The sequence below is a fragment of the Oryza sativa genome, chromosome 12 (assembly GCF_034140825.1).
Source record: "Oryza sativa Japonica Group chromosome 12, ASM3414082v1".
Lineage (NCBI taxonomy): Eukaryota > Viridiplantae > Streptophyta > Magnoliopsida > Poales > Poaceae > Oryza > Oryza sativa.
Genome location: NC_089046.1, coordinates 7,769,350 through 7,789,416, shown reverse-complemented (window position 1 = coordinate 7,789,416; position 20,067 = coordinate 7,769,350). Strand labels below are relative to the sequence as shown.

At 37.9% G+C, this 20,067-nt stretch overlaps 1 protein-coding gene across 3 annotated transcripts; it reads left to right on the top strand.

Annotated features, from left to right (window-relative positions):
* Positions 1–350: 350 nt before the first annotated feature.
* Positions 351–18,179, top strand: LOC9268322 (ABC transporter G family member 49-like). 3 transcript variants are annotated; one of them, XR_010738574.1, is made up of 24 exons: positions 351–914; positions 6,148–6,271; positions 6,384–6,469; positions 6,553–6,637; positions 6,909–7,068; positions 7,163–7,239; positions 7,515–7,568; positions 7,649–7,739; positions 8,453–8,754; positions 9,432–9,713; positions 10,576–10,889; positions 11,178–11,338; positions 11,442–11,545; positions 11,634–11,787; positions 12,010–12,105; positions 12,239–12,312; positions 12,765–13,097; positions 13,287–13,577; positions 14,464–14,547; positions 16,168–16,301; positions 16,557–16,790; positions 16,927–17,055; positions 17,160–17,492; positions 17,633–18,179. XR_010738574.1 is itself a non-coding variant. In XM_015764684.3 (24 exons), exons 1-24 carry the CDS (start codon positions 409–411, stop codon positions 17,900–17,902), a joined length of 4,443 nt encoding a protein of 1,480 aa, XP_015620170.1. In that variant the 5' UTR covers positions 354–408; the 3' UTR covers positions 17,903–18,179. The 3 variants fall into 3 exon arrangements, 1 of the variants encoding a protein (XP_015620170.1); XR_010738573.1 differs by having other exon boundaries at positions 16,927–17,067; XM_015764684.3 differs by having other exon boundaries at positions 354–914; positions 16,927–17,098; positions 17,238–17,492.
* Positions 18,180–20,067: the final 1,888 nt, after the last annotated feature.

Sequence of the window (20,067 nt, the reverse complement as noted above, 5' to 3'; positions counted from 1 at the left end):
AAATGAAAAAAATGGAGGCACTATAGTTTGGACTTTAGTGGAGTAGTCATCAATCATTAATGGTTGCGACCAGTTACTCCCTCTGTCCCAGAATATAAGGGATTTTGAGTTTTTGTTTGAACTGTTTGACCACTTGTCTTATTCAAAAACTTTTAGAATTATTATTTTTTTTATTTACTTTATTATCTAAAGTACTTTAAGCATAACTTTTTGCTTTTTATATTTGCACAAATTTTTTGAATAACACAAGTTGTCAAACAGTTCATCCAAAAACTCAAAATCCCTTATATATATTATGGGATGGAGGGAGTAGCATTTAGCAACACCCCTAGTCGTTTTAAATACCCAGCATATATATCATAGTATCGTATATCACCAACACTGACCCTGTGAGTGACACACCCGCATATGCACACCACTACACAAGCAACGCCACAAAAATCGATGGTCATGACGACGACCAACGGCGGCGGCGTAGATCCTCCACAATGGCCGGAGGAGGAGGAAGACGAAGATGCAGCCGCGGGGAGCAGCTGCCGCGTCACGGCGGCGAACGGGCACCACCACCACCACCAGCAGCTCGTCGTCTCCGGCGAGCTGGGAGGAGGAGGCGGCGGCGGTGGCGGCGGCCGCGAGAAGGAGGACGACGAGCTGAAGCGGAAGTGGGCGGCGATCGAGAGGCTGCCCACCGCCGACCGGCTGCGGTTGTCTCTCCTCTCCAGTACTCGCGGCGGCGGTAGCAGCGGCGATGTGAGCGAGGGAGGCGGAGGAGGAGCAGCGTCGTCGGAGTTGGAGGTGGTGGACGTGCGGTGGCTGGGTGCGGCGGAGCGGCGAGCGGTGGTGCAACGGCTGGTCGCCGACGTCAAACACGACCATGTCCGGATGCTCAGGAAGCAGCGGGAGAGGATGGAGAGGTACGTAACACGATCGAACACCTCTTTCTCTTAAGAAAAAAAAGATGTAAATTATATAAAAATTTTCATTAATAAATAGTAGTCAAATTTTGCATATTTTGTTTAAAAAATAGTAGTCAAAATTTCATTTTTCAACACGTAATTTATATTACACATTAAATTTCATATCTATCATTGTAAATTATATAAGTTTAATTTAATTTGCACTATGAATTCTAAATCTTATCCTATATAATCCTAACTTTTACTAGTGGGTATTCAACATTTGCACGTAGGATGCCCTGCAGCTATACTAGTGGCAGACATAGGATGGTTGCGTCATCAATAAAAATATAGAAAATTCTAAATTACAAAAAGTGATAAACTGTAGAAAAATATAGCAGCAAAATATTTATCTTTTTAGTTTGGTATCATTTTTGAACATATAATATAATATAATATAATATATGTGTTTTTTAAAGAAATATAATTTGCTTACGAAAGAAAAAGGAAAAAAAATCGGTACAAAAGCTGGGGTCGTAGGAATGAAAGCCCTGTTTGTTTCAGCTTAAGATTATTATAATCTATATTATTAAATCAGGTTACTCTAAGCTGGATTATAATAAGCTGACATTGAATAAGCTGCGAGCTGTTTGTTTCTCTGAATTATTGGAGGCATCTAAGGGTAGTGGGTCTTTAGCCACCCAATAATCTGAAAAAAGCTCCTCCAGAGGAGATTATTAGATTATAATAATCTGGCTTATAGATTATAATAATCTATCATAATAATCTACTTGTTTGTTTCAGCTTACTCCTAATAATCCAGATTATAATAATCCTAAGCTGAATCAAACAGGGCCTTATCTTAAGAGTATGAGAAGTGGGCTTCTGAGAATATGGGAAAGTTAGCTTAATTTATTTTCTGAATTATATAATTACGGCTTCTCAAAATCTAGATAAAAAGTTGGATTATTTGGAAAAGCTCTTGATTCTAAGAGAATCTGCAGTTGTTAGAAACTTCTTAAACCGATCCAGTTTAATTTGACACCCTAGAGTATAACTACATTATTATAAAAATATAAAATATGAGTATTCAGTTGAATATCGAATGTTGAGAGGTCCCGCTGTTGACTTTATATATATAGGAGGTTCTTGGAAAAAGCAAGGGCTCAGGTAACGACTAACGAGTATAGGAGGCAAAATAATTCAGACAAGCGAAAGCAACTCCACTGACCAAATTTTGAATTGTACGCAGTTTCAATTGGTCTCTCTCAAAATATTCAACACAAGATTTGTTTTTTAGTAGGACAAATACTCTTAGTAAAACAGTACTCCATGTGTCAAAAATATAAGTTTTAGACATTAATAACATGGCTATTAAGGAGAGGGATAAAGAAAAGTTTGTTTCCTCGATGTCTGTGAGGTATAGATCTGAACTAGATGAAAGGTAGTATAAGGGGGTATCTAGATTCACGGCGTAAAGTTTTAACGTGTCACATCGGTATTATATAGGGTGTCGCATGGGGTGTTCGGGCACTAATAAACAAACTAATTACAGAATCCGTCAGTAAACCGCGAGACGAATTTATTAAGCCTAACTAATCCGTCATTAGCAAATGTTTACTGTAGCATCACATTGTTAAATCATGGAGAAATTAGGCTTAAAAGATTCGTCTCATAAATTAGTCGCAATCTGTGCAATTAGTTTTTTTACCCTATATTAAATACTTCATGCAGGTGTTCAAACGTTCGATGTGACAGGGTGAAAAATTTTGGGGTGGGATCTAAACAGGTCCTAATTAGTTTAGTAATTAATGTATTAAGATTTACTCTCTCCTTCCCAAATTGATCATCACATATATTTATGCACCAAAACCAAGGATAATTTAAATCACATCAATCAAGACGCCATGCACACATTCCCCTACAATGCATGCATTGATTAAAACACTAGGCCAGTTACATCTTAGCATGCATACATTCTTTCACGCTGCATTAATTGTATTACGATGGAATCCGTGTCGATATGATTATATGATGATCAATTTAAGAAATTTTGAATTGTATTATATGATGATCAATTTGAGAAAGAGGGAGTATAAAGTTAGGACAAATATATTGAGATTTAATAAAGTAGGGGACACATGTTGAGACATCGATAAAGCTGAGAATAAATGCATTAGTATTTAAAAGTGAATGGCTTTTTAGTTTTTAAATTTTCATAGTGGTACGTGTAACATGAAAAATAAATTTATTTTAGAAAGAAGGTACGGAGTAATACTGCTACTTGCATGCATAACGTGAGCGCTTGCCGCGAGACCCCACACACGAACATTTTCCAAAATAGTTTTCCAATATCTAGCAGTTTAGGACTGTTGTAACTTGCTATAAGTCCAAGTTCCAATAGATTATGTCCACATAGATACATTTAGTTTAGGCTTTTCAAAGTTGGACAAAAAAGTTTAAAGACATGAGCCATGTGTTTAGTTGTATGCTTAATTAATATCCTTTTACACAAGATCTTGTGCCAAGAATTTAATTATTTTGTATAAAATGTTTCACAATACGCTTTACAAATATACCTTGTAGAGATATTTTACTAATACTATAGAAACATTTTTAAAATGCCTTTATAATGTTATAGAGACATTTTGAAGAGTGTCTCATAAGTGTCTTTTGGTGAATTGTCTATATGAACTAAGAGGCATTTTATAAGATGTCTTTATACAAATAGAGGCACTTTGTAGAGACATTAATATGTTGCGGCAACTATAGTAAATCAATATGAAAAAAAAAAGAAAAATATTATCCCTTACCAATCCTTGAACAACTCATGACCTCTTGAGTTCACATGATAAATTTAACAAAGTATGCTAAAAATGTCTCTAAAGTGTCTCTAGAGTAAAAATATTTTAGGCGATTTTGAAAGTGCCTCTAAAAAGTGCCTCTAGACTATAGAGCTTCAAAACATAGAGGCATTTTAAAAATTGTCTCTACAAAAGAGTCTCTGCATAAGGTTTTTGTTGTAGTGGGAGTACAGTTTATAAAAAAGTTCAACAAGATCAAACTACACAAATCCAACCTAATTTGTTTTCTAAAATTTTTCATTATTACCAAACGTGTAATTTTAATTTATTTTGCCAATAACTTTTTTAACTATACAGAAGACATATACACACCACTACGCACTTACTACTGCCCACCTGTGAGTGCCAAAGACTTTTGTCAAATTCCTAACCTCATTATAAAGGTAGCGCACCCTCGTGAACATAATATTTATGGGCATCACCATACCAATAAATACACACAATATGAGTATGCCTCTCTAACATATGCTTGAAGAGATGGCAACCATCACAAATCTCTAACTTATTAAATTCATATTAAAAGTGCACTGTGCACGTCAGAATTGAGGTTAATGCATTTGATTTTACTTGAATAGTTATGCACATTTGATGTTTTATATTTAAAACTTACAGATCATTGCAATTACAATTTTGTGCTGCTTTATTTCCATCGCTAGTCGATCTAAGGACCTATATTTGTCCTGCTCATGAGCTGCTCGTGTGATAATTGTTATAAGAAAAACTGTGCTCATCATAACGTCATGTTTTTCAGCTTGGCAGCAAAAAAACCCACTTCCTATGTGTTTAATGAGATTTGCAGATCTAAAACAAGAAGAATGATTAAATTATACCCATTCACAAACTATAGTATACTCGGTAAATTTCTCAATTTCTTAGGGGAAATTTTGCTAGTGGACATTGTGACTACGCGGTTTTAGCTGTATGACACGACACGAAGTGACTTTTAGGAAAAAAACACTTCCAAAAGTTGGATATTTACTGGTGGACACCGCACCCATTAAAATAATAATTTCCGGTTGAAGAGAAGAGAGAAATCGTGTAAAATGTCAAAAATACCCTTGGGCCTACATGTCAGCTCTCCCATCTCTCTTCTCTCTATCCATTCCTTCTCTTCTCTCTCTATCCCACATGTCAGCGACGATGGCGGTAGGCGAGGTCCGGCGACGGCGGGAGGGGTAGGGCGGAGCGGCCGCAGCGACGTGCGGGCGAGGGCGAGGTCCGGCAGCGTGAGGGCGAGGACGGAACAGCCGCGGCGCCCGAGCAGCGGTGCCGGCCTGACAGCAGGCGAGGTCCGGCGGTGGCAGCTGCGTGTGGAGGAGCGGCGGCGCGGCTGGATGGCGACAGCTACAGCGCGCGGAATGAGGAGGCCTCCGGCACTATCGTCGTGGTCGTGGCCGCTCCACCCTAGCCCTCCCGTCGCTGCCAGACCTCGCCTGCCACCGTCATCGCTGACATGTGGGATAGAGAGAGAAGAGAGGTAGGAGAGCTGACATGTGGGTCCAAGGTCATTTTTAACATTTCACACGATTTATATCTCATCCTCAACCGAAAATTATTATTTCAATGGGTGCGGTGTCCATCAGCAAATATACAACTTTTAGTAGTGTTTTCCTTCAAAAATCACTTCGTGCCGTGTCCTACAGCTAAAACTGCGAAGTCATGGTGTTAGCAAAATTTCCCTTTCTTAAAACATGGGTATGGATAGATTTTCATTGAAGGGATTAATTTTAGTTATCCGTAGACAGTCGCAAATAACAATGGGGTTCAAGCAGGATTTCCTGGTGCGATAACAGTAATGGCTCGGTACCAAGTTCAAATGGTTTAAAAATAAATTTTCAAATAAATTTCATCGTTTTTTTTTGTTTACCATAGTAATCACATATATAGAAGTGTAACAACATATTAACGCACATAGGGTGGGAGTGCCGGTGTAAAATGTTTCCGGAGAAATCGTAATTTTAAGAGTAAATTTCATAGAACCTCAATTTTTTAAGTCTAATTAAGTTACATAAAACCATAAAGATTTTGGTGTAACATTGGGTAATGTGATTCTAAAGTTTCACGAAACCACACCGTTAACCATTTTTAACATACTTCTATATCAAACTTTTAAAAAACGAATATAACATTTATATGATGGATAAAATTCAAATAAATTTAAAATTTAACTATAGAAGGTAGATCAAAGTTCTGTGTAACTTAATTATACTTCTTAGGTTATGTGTCACTTATCAAAATAAGTGTAATTTTGTGTAATTTAGACCATCTAAGGTCTTCAAAAATTTGCTCTAATTTCAAAATTATGGTACAAAGAATCCACGCATTTAAATCCGCCCCTGTATAAGCTAAAACGAGTGAAATTATGCTGCCGTCCGAAATGCACGCAGGGTGGGAGTGCGGCCGGCGACGGTGGAGGTGCGTTGGCGCGACGTGTGCGTGGAGGCGGAATGCCAGGTGGTCTCCGGCAAGCCGCTCCCGACGCTCTGGAACGCCGCGCTCTCCAGATTCTCGGTAAACCAAACTAGTTCCTCATCTCTCTGCCCCACGATTCCTCCCCCCTCATCTCTCTGTCCGTTGATGCGATGCCTGAGACGCCCACCACCTGTTCGTTCAAATGCCCCAGCTGCTCGCGGCCAAGCTGGGCTTCAGCCATCACCAGTCCAAGGTCCAGATCCTCGAAAATGTCAGCGGAATCATCAAGCCTTCCAGGTAAATTGGAAGTTAATTGGATTGGTGTTTAGGTTTTCAGGCCATATGCGAGATGCTCAACAGCTGAACTGCATATGCTGCAGGATTACTCTTCTGCTTGGACCCCCGGGGTGCGGCAAAACCACACTCTTGAAAGCACTTGCTGGAAGGCTCAATAAAAGCCTCAAGGTATGCGTAGCTGCTACCGATCACAATTCACCCTGCATTATCGCGCACCAATGCTACACTGTACCATCTTTATATGCATTTTTTGTTCAACACATTTATTATTAAGTTGATCATATGGTCAGTTTAAAGGCCTTCAACCACTACCAGCTGCATCATGTTCGCTTTTTTGTTGTATGTAGGTCTTGAAACTGTAAACATAGCGGATGCAATTACTAACCAGCAACCATGTGTACTGTTGCAAATTTAGTATCTATGCATATCTGTATTGCAGGAAACAGGAGAAATTGAGTACAATGGTGTGAAGCTAGATGAGTTCGTTCCAGCAAAGACATCAGCTTATGTAAGTCAGTATGACCTTCACGTTGCTGATATGACTGTGAGGGAGACGCTCGACTTCTCAGCAAGATTTCAAGGCGTTGGCAGCAGAGCAGGTGACTAAGTTAATACCCAATGTAATAAAGACCTTAATTTCATGAAAATTTAGCTACTCTTAACTAAATGCTATAACTTTGTTGTATAAACTAGAAATCATGAAGGCAGTGATTAAAAGGGAGAAGGAGGCTGGGATTACCCCTGATCCTGACATAGATGCATATATGAAGGTAAATACTAACATTCTCGCTCACCAAAAAGGGGGAAAAATGAAAAGGAGAAAAATAAACTGACCTTCTTGTATTTGGTTGTGTTGCATTTTATAAGCTTTATAGATTGTAATGTAATTCTGACAATATCATAACAAGAATGGAAATTATGATCATATGAAAACAAGAATGGACACCTATCGATTTTTTAATTAAAATTATACCATATATGTAAACTGCAGCACATTTTCTCGTTGCAACTCTTAGCATGTTATAATTGAGCTATCCTTTCATAGGCAATATCTATGGAAGGTCTACAAAGGAGCATGCAAACGGACTATATTATGAAGGTAGATTCTGCTCCAAACATGAATGTTATGGATCCAGTGCAATATTTTCTCCAGTGCATAATCTCTTTTTTACCTAGTAGATCATGGGACTTGACAAATGTGCTGATGTAAAAGTGGGAAATGCCATGAGAAGAGGTATTTCAGGTGGTGAGATGAAGAGACTTACCACAGGTGATTTCAATATATACAATAATATATCAGTTCTGTTATATTACCTGAACTATAATACAATGCCCTCTCATATAATACTGTAGTCATCACTCATCACATTAAAAATGGCAAATCATTGACCAGAATATAATTCAATGCTTTCTGTTTAAATTTATGATTTCAATGCTATTCAAATTGTTTCCTGATGCAGAAATCACCTGTTACGACTAGAAGGACATAACACTAGGTTTTACAGTCCTAATGTTTCACAAAACACCAATCTCAAGGAAATCCCAGCTGAACTGGCAAAATGGTCACTAAATAACTCAAAGCACTACCTTGTGCTCTTCGGGCTTCAGCCCTCTACAATGTCCTGCAGGATTGTCACTACAGTTGGACCCAACTTCTCAACTCAGCTGGATTTCCTTATGGGTCAGTAACACTTAGAAACAAAAACGTGGGTAGTGTTCCTCAAGACAATATTGCTCAGATTCTCTGCAACTATAAATATAGAATATCTGGTTTCTGTAATTCACCCTATTCTTTATTGGCATGTACTACTATAGTGTTATAGTTAATGAAACAACGTGAGTTGCAAATGCTGCAAAAATACCTTTATGATGAAAACATGAAATCCACCCTGCTGAGATATTAAATTTACCCTGTTAATTGTAAATTTATTCAGTGATGGATGTTTATGTTCTTTTTTCCTTGACTACTTGTCTTACAATCAGGGGAGATGATAGTCGGACCATGTAAGGTGCTCTTAATGGATGAAATATCAACTGGGTTGGATAGCTCCACAACCTTCCAAATTGTTTCTTGCCTCCAACAGTTGGCACACATCTCAGAGTATACCATACTGGTTTCACTCCTTCAACCAGCACCAGAGACATACGATCTTTTTGATGATATTATCATAATGGGAGAAGGAAAAGTTGTATATCATGGACCAAAGAATCTCATAATGACCTTCTTTGAGTCATGTGGGTTCAAATGCCCAGAAAGAAAAGGACCTGCTGACTTTCTTCAAGAGGTATATCATAGATCACTTGTCAACAAAACTCTGACTAAGGATTGTGTGATGCAAAGCAAACACCAAAAGCATATAGCAGTTCCTTTGCTCTGGTGCTATGACCTGTACTTATTTTATAAAATTCAGTGTGACATAAAATATATGTGGGATCCTTCATTTCACTAAAAAAGAGGTGGGCCTAAAAAAATCAGAACTGAACCTTTCTAGTTTTTACAATAAAATATAATCTTTCAATTGATGCAATCAGGAACATAGTCTAATAGCATCTAGTCTGCATTTAACTTAGTATATCATTTAGTGAAATATTCATCTATTTGAAAGAATATATTATAGGTCACTAAAATGATCTGATTAACCTTTCTTTTGGGAGAATTGGTTCAACATTCAACATTTGTGCATTGTACAAGAGCATTATGTTTTCTAAATATTCAATAAAGAACTACAACAGCTTTTAATATGTAAGAATGCTTAGATTACGTAATCTGGATTTGTCTGATTAGTATTTGTTCTGGCATACCATCAGATACCAATCTTTTGAATATACAATAAAAACCTACAACTGTTATTAACGTGGAATTATCGGATATGGATTACGTAATTTGGATCTTCCTGACAATTGTTGTTTTAAAATACCATGAGATTCTAGTACATCATCATTCTTCCAAAACTGTGAATAGGTGTTGTCAAAAAAAGATCAACAGCAGTACTGGAGTCGAAGTGAACAATGGTACAATTTCATTACTGTCGACCAGTTCTGTGATAAATTCAAAGCATCTCAAGTTGGTCAGAGTCTAGCTGAGGACCTTTCAAAGCTATATGAGAAATCAAAAGCAAACAAGAATGCCTTGTCCTGCAGTATTTATTCATTGTCCAAGTGGCATCTCCTCAAGGCATGTTTTGATAGAGAGCTTCTTCTCATGAAAAGGAATGCTTTCCTCCACATAACAAAAGCTGTTCAGGTCAGTAAGCTCTATGCTTCACAGTGAAAATGGTCTGAAACTCCATTCTTTTGATTACAACAAACATGCTAACTAGTGGATGTATTTTGTATTACAATAAAATACCAACTAGTGGATGCATTCTGTTTTACAAGAAACATGCGAACACCTAATTATGTTGAAGCTAAGTTTTGATGAGTTACACTCAATTCTAGTTTTATGTCTGCAGAATATCTGTACTAGCTGCAATTAGAAATATTCCAAAACTTTAAGGCAACATTCTGTTTTGTTTTTCTCTCTGAAGGAAACACTGGATACAGCTTAACTTAGAGAATGCAATGATGTGTTTGCTGTATATATTGTGATTTTTTTCCTATGCTAGATTTAAATCTCTGTCTGGATCACTTGATATTTAAAGGGTCTCTGAAACTGATGGTGGTTCAGGCGTTCAGCTAAGGGATATGCAGATTTAGTGTAGTTTTAGGTGAGCTCATTGGTGAAGTATTGCAGGGGATAGGCACTGTATGTTCATCACATTCAGTAGAGAGATTTGATAACAAATTTTACTACCTTGTTTTACATTTTACGAACAAAGCAGCCATTATAAAGAATATTATCACACCGCATCTCAGTCTGTTCAGCCCCTCCCTCCTACTGAACGTGTCATTTAAGAACTTGAATAATGAATGCTTGTGTGCTTTTATTTCTTAATGCACTATAGGACTACAGCTATAACCTCTAAAAGATCTGCAGGTGCTGTGTTAGTGGTAAACGAGTATGCCTGACTGATTTAATAATAATAATAATAATGTAAACTTATGCGTTATTTTGCATCTCTGAACATACCCTTCAGAAATTAACACAGTAAATATTTTTACTTCAGCTTGGACTTCTTGCAATTATTACTGGGACAGTGTTTTTCCGTACACACAAGAATTTTGATATAGTTAGTGCCAACTATTACATGGGTTCACTCTTCTATGCACTCATCCTGCTGATGGTCAATGGAATCCCTGAGCTGGTCATGTCAATTAGCAGACTTCCAGTTTTTTACAAACACAGAGATCACTACTTATATCCTGGATGGGCTTATGCAATACCAGCTTTTATCCTAAAGATTCCAGCCTCTTTAGTTGCGGCATTATCTTGGACATCAATATCTTATTACCTCATTGGATATACTCCAGAAGCCCCCAGGTACAATACAGTTCTGTTGTATACCTAAGTAGCTAATTACCTGGACGTACCAAACAAACTATGGTGCCGTTTTCTGTTGTTGGCTTTGCAAGTTATGCTGCTGTGTGTGAACTAGCTGTACAAGCTTGTAAAAGAAGAGGTCACCTCTATCTTTTACGTATAGCCAACATTATTTTTCAACCGTAATTCAACTATCTGATACTTCCATGATTACTATATGTCTATCCAAAAGTAGGTTTTAAGACATAAAAAAATGTGTTGTGTTAACATGCATGATTCTTCTGATAGATATTTCCGTCAGCTTCTCGTCCTCTTCCTCGTCCACACAGGAGCATTGTCATTGTATCGATGTGTTGGTTCATACTGCCAAACAATAGCGGTTGGTCCAATTGCTGCCACAATGTCACTTCTAGTCATCCTTCTGTTTGGCGGTTTCCTCATTCCTCGGCGTAAGACACCCCCATGCTTAAACAAACTACATATAGAAGAGTTATATTCTTATAAAAAAATTATTGTACATCACTATTAAAAATATCATCAACACTTCTACAGCATCTATGCCTAATTGGCTAAAATGGGGGTTTTGGCTCTCTCCATTGTCATATGCTGAGATAGGCCTAACTGGAAATGAGTTTTTGGCACCAAGATGGCTAAAGGTAATATTTACATAGAAATTCTGAACTGCAATATATGTAAAATTCAGTGGTTATACTCTCACATGGTACTAATTTATTATATTAATAGATCACAATATCTGGTGTAACAATTGGAAGGAGGATACTGATAGATCGAGGGCTAGACTTCTCTGTCTACTTTTATTGGATCTCAGTTGCTGCATTGATTGGGTTTATTTTGTTATACAATATCGGTTTTGCCATTGGTTTGACTATAAAACAATGTAAGTACTTGTCAATGGCTGAAATATCATTTCAATTAAACAAGAATTGAAGATATAATTTGCCTCTCAATTCTAACTGTGAATTGTGAATTTAGCTTAAACTCTGACAAGTAACAAATGAATGTAACAACTGAGATGGAGTAAAATCGATCTGTTCACAAGCACACATTATTTTCCGCTGTTACGTGTGCCATTTATTCCAACCTTTCATGACCCTCCCAGCTCCAGGGGCTTCTCAAGCTATTATTTCTAATGATAAGATAAGGATATGTCATGGAAGAGACCAAGAAAAGTCAAAGGACATCAAGATTGGGACGAGTAAGTTGCAAGCAGTGACTGCTTTGGTACCTAATAGGATCGATTAGTTTAATTGTAAACTATGCAACTAAATACAACTCATGCTACTAACAGAAAACAGGTGGACTGATTTATGTAACCAAATCTTGTGCAGGGAGGATGGCATTACCTTTCACACCCCTTACTATATCATTTCAAGATGTGAACTACTATGTAGACACTCCTCCGGTAATTAACATACAATATTAGCATGTAGACACCCGTCCGTCAATGATATATACATTTAAAGTAATTCCTTATGATCACTATTTTGTAATAATGAATAGGAATAAGGTATTACTAGCTAAAGTTAAGGCCAATTTGCAGTTCTGGTGATCATGCCAAGTAAAGTGGCACCTTAACTACCAAGAGTCAAGACAACTACTAATTGGATAAGTCTATGATTGATACATCAACACATGGAGGATAGTTTGTGCTTACCAATGAACTAAAAAGAGAGGGATACACAATTTATTTATTCAACGGTGCTGCACAGATACCCCTGTCTCCCATATAAACTTGCAAATGAAAACTTATTAGTGCTTCTATGTTTTCTTGAAAATACTATATTCAAAATATGTATGAACACACGAATGAAAGCATTATGTTTTTTTATGATAAAGGAACTGTTCTTGCTTCAGGAAATGAGGAAGAAAGGTTACATGGGAAGAAAACTACAACTGCTCCGGAACATCACAGGGGCATTCCAGCCTGGGATCCTGTCTGCACTAATGGGTGTTACTGGAGCAGGGAAAACAACCCTCCTCGATGTTCTTGCTGGAAGGAAAACTGGGGGTGTTATTGAAGGAGACATAAGAATAGGTGGTTATCCTAAAGTTCAACAAACATTTTCTAGGATATCAGGCTACTGTGAACAGAATGATGTTCACTCCCCACAAATCACAGTGGGGGAGTCTGTAGCATATTCGGCCTGGCTACGCCTTCCAGCAGAAATTGACACAAAAACTAGAAAAGTGAGTTATGTTGTTATTTTGAAGAAATTGCAGTTATAAATAAAAAAGAGAGATTGTGCAAATGCAAATATAAGAAAAAATTGTATGTACAGGGTGAAAGTTTTACCTCTTCTTATTTTAGGTGCAACTGAGTAAGAACAGTTTATATGAAAATTTGAGTTCTGCTGACCCCTATTATTTTTCTTGTAGGAATTTGTTGACGAAGTTCTTGAAATAATTGAGTTAGACGAAATTAGAGATGCTTTGGTTGGAACACCTGGGGTAAATGGTCTATCTAGAGAGCAACGAAAACGGCTCACAATCGCAGTTGAACTCGTGTCTAACCCTTCAATTGTATTCATGGATGAACCAACATCAGGCTTGGATGCAAGAGCAGCTGCTATTGCCATGCGTGCAGTGAAGAATGTGGCAGAAACAGGTCGAACTGTTGTGTGCACAATTCATCAACCAAGTATCGAAATATTTGAAGCATTTGATGAGGTAATTACCATGTGTTGTGTGTGTGTGTGTGTGTGTGTGTGTGTGTAACCTTCTCAATATATACTAAAAGTTCTAGTGACAATTTATAGAATTTTTGACCTTGAAAACTGCCAACAATTTATAGAATTTTGAGGAATACTTGTGTGTCCCCCAATGGGACCTCACACCTAGTGCCATCTTGATCAATACTAACCCTTACTAAACTAACTCAGGAACACTACCCCACAGATGAGCCAAAGAGGTTTATTATGCACATCTTGTTACATATTTTAAGAGCATAACTAGGATATAGAACTTCAGTATATCATTTAATCAACAACTACTAACATATTACAGCATCAGCATCCGGTTCTCTAGCTTCTCCTTGATGTAATATTGAGTAATGTTGATTGCCAATGCAAAAATATCTTTGTTGTCCACATTGCCACAATCGGTTTATTGACATAAGAAATCTTTCCACTTTTAACCTGTTCAAAGCCCTTTCCTGGGCCTATCATTCTAATAACCGTAGACCTGATACAGTTTCCATGTCTGTCCTACTCTGGGGTCATGATATTTTGACTGAACAGCCCTTGCCTTAGAAATATCATGTCTTTTGTGGTGTAAAGGCACCCAGCGAGTATTGCAATAAAAACACCCATTAAAATGTATCACCTGACTAAACAGAAAGCTTATGTTTTTCATCAATTTGCAATACAACAATATGAAAGTATTCATGTTCCCCTCTACACACACACACGCACACAGAGGCCCTTTCATGGGTATATATATGGGTAAAGTTTTTCAGCATTACAGATGTCCTTACTAAACTTTAGTTATTTCACGTAATAATTCATATCAGAGTGAAGGTACAATATATTTTTGTTTCACATGTAATACTTTGTAGTTAATGCTGATCAAAAGGGGTGGAGAGTTGATTTATGCCGGGCCACTTGGACAACATTCGTGCAAGGTCATTCAATATTTTCAGGTAACTATCAACCACACCCTTGTAAAAATCTAGTGAAATTCATTGGCACAATGAAAAAAACACTCAACTCTATGGGGAGAAATGTCCCTTGAGCATTGCCAATAGAAGTTGAGGAAGGTGCTAACTGCCAAACGCTAGAGGCCCAGGATGGAATTGCGTGTAACTCTGAAAGAATCTTACATTTAGTGCATTCGCTTGCCCCACCCACAATCCCTAAGTATTTTACATTTCTATGGAACAACTTGTGTCATTATCTAAAAAAAATACAAGAGTTTATTTTATACAAGGGTATTGCATGTTCATATCTTCTCTTCTTTATCTTAAAGTATTATTTTTGTTGAATGGGAAAAATATGTAATACCGATCAATTTAGGTTAGAAGACCAATGAAGCTTCACTATAGTAAATATTTTCACTTTTGTGCCTACGATTGCTACAGATATTTTGTGATTAGTTCCAATTTGTCCTTTAGTTCTTTCTTTTGATGTGACATTGTTGAAGACGCAGTCATTCCGGTGTTCCCAAATTTCCCAAGCCACTAAGATAATCAGAGAATTCATCCCTTTCTTAGCTTCCTTAGGGACACCTCTGACCACTTGGGACCACCAGCTAGAGAAACGCCCTACGGAAGGTTGAGGTGCTAAATCCACCATGCCTATCTTTTCCATAATTAGAAACCATATTTGATGGGCGAATACGCAAGGCACGAAGATGTGTTGTATTGTCTCATCCTGTTGATCACAGAGAGGGCAAACATCCGGGAGTGACATCCCAAACTTCTCAAGGAGATTCGATGTCCAACATCGGTTATTCACTGCCAACCACAAGAAGAACTTGCATTTAAGGGGGCACCCAACTCCTCCATATTCTCTTCCATGAGGCAAATTTTATCGACCCAATGAAATAGGTGTGGTAAGCAGAGTTGCTTGTGTAAGTTCCTGTTTTTGAAAACTTCCAAGTGTGTTGGTCAGGGACATCCTGTTATATGATTAGTCCATCAACTAAGTTTCATAGTTGCAGGTACTCGACTAACACTTGTATAGAGAGACTTCCAATAATGTCACCAACCCAGCTTCTGTTCACCAACACTTGTATAGGGAGTTGTTGCGCATCGCCTCAGCGACGCTTTTTTCTTTCTGTTCTCTCTTTTTCCCAATGTGTTCCTTTGTGATGCACTCTGTTGTACGTACTTTCTCTTCTCCTTAATGAAATGAAACACATGGCTCTTGCATTTTCGAGAAAAAGAAGTTCTTTCTTTTGATTTAACCTTCTCAAGATAAGTAGGCATGCAAGTCTATTATCCTACAACAAAAGAGTGTTTATTGGCTAAGCCTTTTGCAATCCCCTTAATTTTGGATCATCCTTTACTGTATGATAGTTTGAATCTTCTTTTATATGTGCTATCTCCCTCTTTTTCTGATTTTCGTTGTAAAAAATGTAACTAGAACTATTTGCCTTCTTTTTTTTAAAAAAAAAATGTGTATATTCTTAACACATAGTCATTGTTCCATTGTTCATTCCTGTGACACCGAATATACATTGCACATTTTCACTTTTTATGATAAGCGATATTAAACATAATTTGTCTGTTCTAGTTTAGTATAAGTGTTCTTTTTTTCAGTCAATACCAGGAGTACCCAAGATCAAGGACAACTACAATCCATCAACATGGATGCTAGAAGTTACTTCCACATCCATGGAAGCTCAACTTGGAGTAGATTTTGCACAAATTTACACGGGATCATCAATTCGCAAGTAAGTTTTGTAGAGCTCTCACAGTTATTAGTTCTACATCGTGTTCATTTTAACAATGTCATTTCTTTTCATGAGTAAATATTATGCAAGCTGAGAAACAAAACCATGCACATGTCATTAAAGGCAGTTTTGCTTAGTATGAAATTTTAGAATTGCCTACCGTACTTTACATAACTCTAGCTAGCTTTCATTCTGAAGGCAATAACTTGACATAATATTTTTCCTAATAATAAGTACTGTGAATTGTGATTGAAGGGACAAGGATGAGCTGATAAAGGGCTTCAGCATGCCACCACCAGGTACGAGCGATCTCCATTTCCCAACACGGTTTCCGCAGAAGTTTCTGGAGCAGTTCAAAGCTTGCCTCTGGAAGCAGTTCCTGTCGCATTGGAGAACTCCTTCATATAACCTGGTGCGAATTGTGTTCATGGCATTCTCTAGCATTATCTTCGGTGTGCTATACTGGCAGCAAGGCAACATCAGGCACATGTATGTCAACCATCACTTGATTTAATGTTTTAATCACATCACATGACTAAATTATATTTGCATTTCTAATGAGTGGCAGAGAGCCTAGCCTAGGAAAATGCATGATTGCATTAATTCATGTTTTGTTTTTGCGTAGAAATGACCAACAAGGTCTGTTCACTATTTTGGGATGCATGTATGGCATCACCATCTTCACTGGTATTAACAACAGCCAATCAGCGATGCCATTTGTCGCCGTTGAACGCTCTGTCATGTACAGGGAAAGGTTTGCTGGAATGTACTCTCCTTGGGCCTACTCCTTTGCACAGGTCAATCAGACTAATTACTACCAATCGCATATATAACATGTATTTCATGTACTGGTTGCAGGGCTCACTGCATCACGCAGTTAATGTTAGTGTCTGCAGACTTTCATGCTTTCTGTGCAACTATGTGATTTGGCAACAGGTTGCTATGGAGATTCCCTATGTTTTGATGCTGGCATTGTTGTTCATGTTGATCGCATACCCGACAATAGGGTATGCCTGGACAGCAGCGAAGTTCTGCTGGTTCTTTTACACCATGTTCTGCACGCTGCTCTACTTCGTCTACTTTGGAATGCTGATAGTATCAATCACCCCCAACCTCCAAGTGGCCTCAATATATGCATCCTCGTTCTACATGACACAGCATCTCCTTTCTGGCTTCGTCATGCCTCCTTCAGTAAGTCATGCTCGCTGATACTTATTATTCCTGGATTTTTATTCATCATGCTTATTATTAGTTTGCTCCAATTAATACTATAGATACATATATATTGGAGATGAATGAAAATGGTGGGTACTCGTTGATTTTCCATGCAGCAAATACCAAAATGGTGGATCTGGCTGTACTACATCTCCCCGATGTCGTGGACGCTGAATCTCCTCTTCACCACACAGTTCGGATTCGAGGACAACAGCAACATCCTTGTCTTTGGAGAGACTAAACCGATCGCAGCCTTCGTAAGAGACTATTTTGGTTTCCACCGCGAGCTGCTACCACTTTCTGCCATAATATTGGCAGCATACCCTGTCCTCTTCGCCATCCTGTACGGGTACAGCATCTCAAGGTTTAACTTCCAAAAGAGATAGACAGATCAGGGGTGTAAATAGGAAAATTTGAACAGGATAATAACTGAACCACATGTCCATTACCATATAAGTTGAGCCGGATTCGAATACGAACCGGATATCTGTTGAATGTGGATATGGATACAGATTCAGATTAGATATTGGTCTGTTTCAATCAGATTCGGTTATCCACTAATTGCAATGATGACAAAAATTTAATAGTCCAAGAGACTTATATACTATTGTATTAAATTTAAGTGAGAAGAAATGTAATGGCAGTCTTGTTTGGTTACAGCAATATGAAGGCTGAACTTCCAAAAGTAAAAACATACTATCATGGCAAAGTTTTATCTTCTGCTCAAAGAATCTTTGACAAAGATATGTACACTGAGATTTAATTTGTATTTGCCTACCAACTGGTAACAGAAGTCAGGGGCCTGTTAAACTTTTCTGGAATTTGCCATGGATTTAGTAGCTGTTGAATTGGATTCAGCTCTGAGCAATATTGTTCAAGAAAGTTATGTGTGTCCCCAGATTCTTTTGGGCCTTAAGAGCAAGTACAGTATTAGGCATATAGCTTGGGTGTAGGTGATTTCTTGTCTCATATAAGGCTCCTCCAAACTTGAGTTGATCTGGTACTAGTGCAGCACTCAAGGGCTCTGCTTCTGCAAGAGCTTTGGTGTTATTCACAATTGAATATTAGATTTCAACCTAGGCGACGTGGAGGGATGATAGCAAATCCTTTTAGAGAACTTATTTATCAAAAACTTATTTCGAAAATGAGTCATTGGTGTGCATGTGGTGTGCGTGTGCCCGGCCTGCTTGAGTGGTCGTGTATATGAGAAGCCGGCTACAGGGCAAACAAAGAGGCATATGGGGATTCTCCAGGAGATGGCAGGCTGCAGTAGGCCAAGGAGTAGACAGATCTATTTGGAATTTTTGAGGAAGAACGACTAGGGTTTTTTGGGTTGGCCTATAAATACCTACTGCCGTCACTGTTACATAAAGGCAGTCGGTAATTTATACTGCAGTTTTCCAACCAGGCTCTAGTCGAGCGCCTTTAGAAATAATATATTTGTATATATACTATCAGTACATTTGTCAATAAAAATTTTCCTAAGAATTGTCATTTGTAAATATAGAGTATAATAATAGTATAACTATATTGTAGCTTACATATAACTAGAATGTAACCAGGTATGTAACTTTTATGTAATTTTAAAAAACCATTAGATTTACTTTTAGATATCAAGATATGTGCAAGCGGAGAAAAAAATCACAATGCACACACAAGTGAAGGATTTTGTCCCGTGACCTCTGCTTCGGCAAAATAGCATGTCATCACTAGATTTTTTTTTTAAGTTACATCGGAGTAGTTATATGCAAGTTACGATATAATTACACTATAATTACGCTGCATTTACATTTGTCAATTTTTTGACAAATGTATAGCAAAAATATACAGTTTGTGCCAGAGCTTGCTCCGGCCCACCAGTAGGACAAATGTATATGGAGAAGGGTTGCTTAAGTTTGCATATTTTTTGTGTGGATTTAAACTCCAATTCAAGGGCCTTAGATGAAATGGAAGGAACCACCTATGTATTTATCGACAAATTTTCTTCTAAAATTTTGATAGATGTAATTTGACGTGGCTCAAAATTAGGCGCCCGATCTTTAAAAGAAAAAATGGACGCTTTTCACCTCTAATAGAGAAATGTTTCAGCATTGAGATAAAAATGTTTTAATATATTAAAATGATGAAACAAATTTAGATCAAAGATTGAAACATTCCGTTCTTCACTAATGAAATATCGAGCTTGAAGCACTGAAACACCCATAGATGTGCAAGAACCAAGACAAAAAAGTGAAACAACATCAAAGTATCCAGTGCAAATTTTTTTTATCCAACCCCAAAAACATTGAAAAAAAAAACAAATTTTACCAGTTTAGATCTAGCTTCTTTCTCTTCCGGTTACCACCAGCTCCTTCGGTCTCATCTGCAAATACATGCCACCACAGAGGCACAGACCCTTCTATCTCCACCGAAGCAGGCAGCCACCGCTCCCCTGGGGCTTCGTCACCTCAGCCACGTCGTCACACTACTCGGGTGAATGGAAGCCACCCCAGCTCCAGATCATGTGGGGGGACCATCATCTTCCTCCAGCTCCCCAGCCTTGAGCTGCATC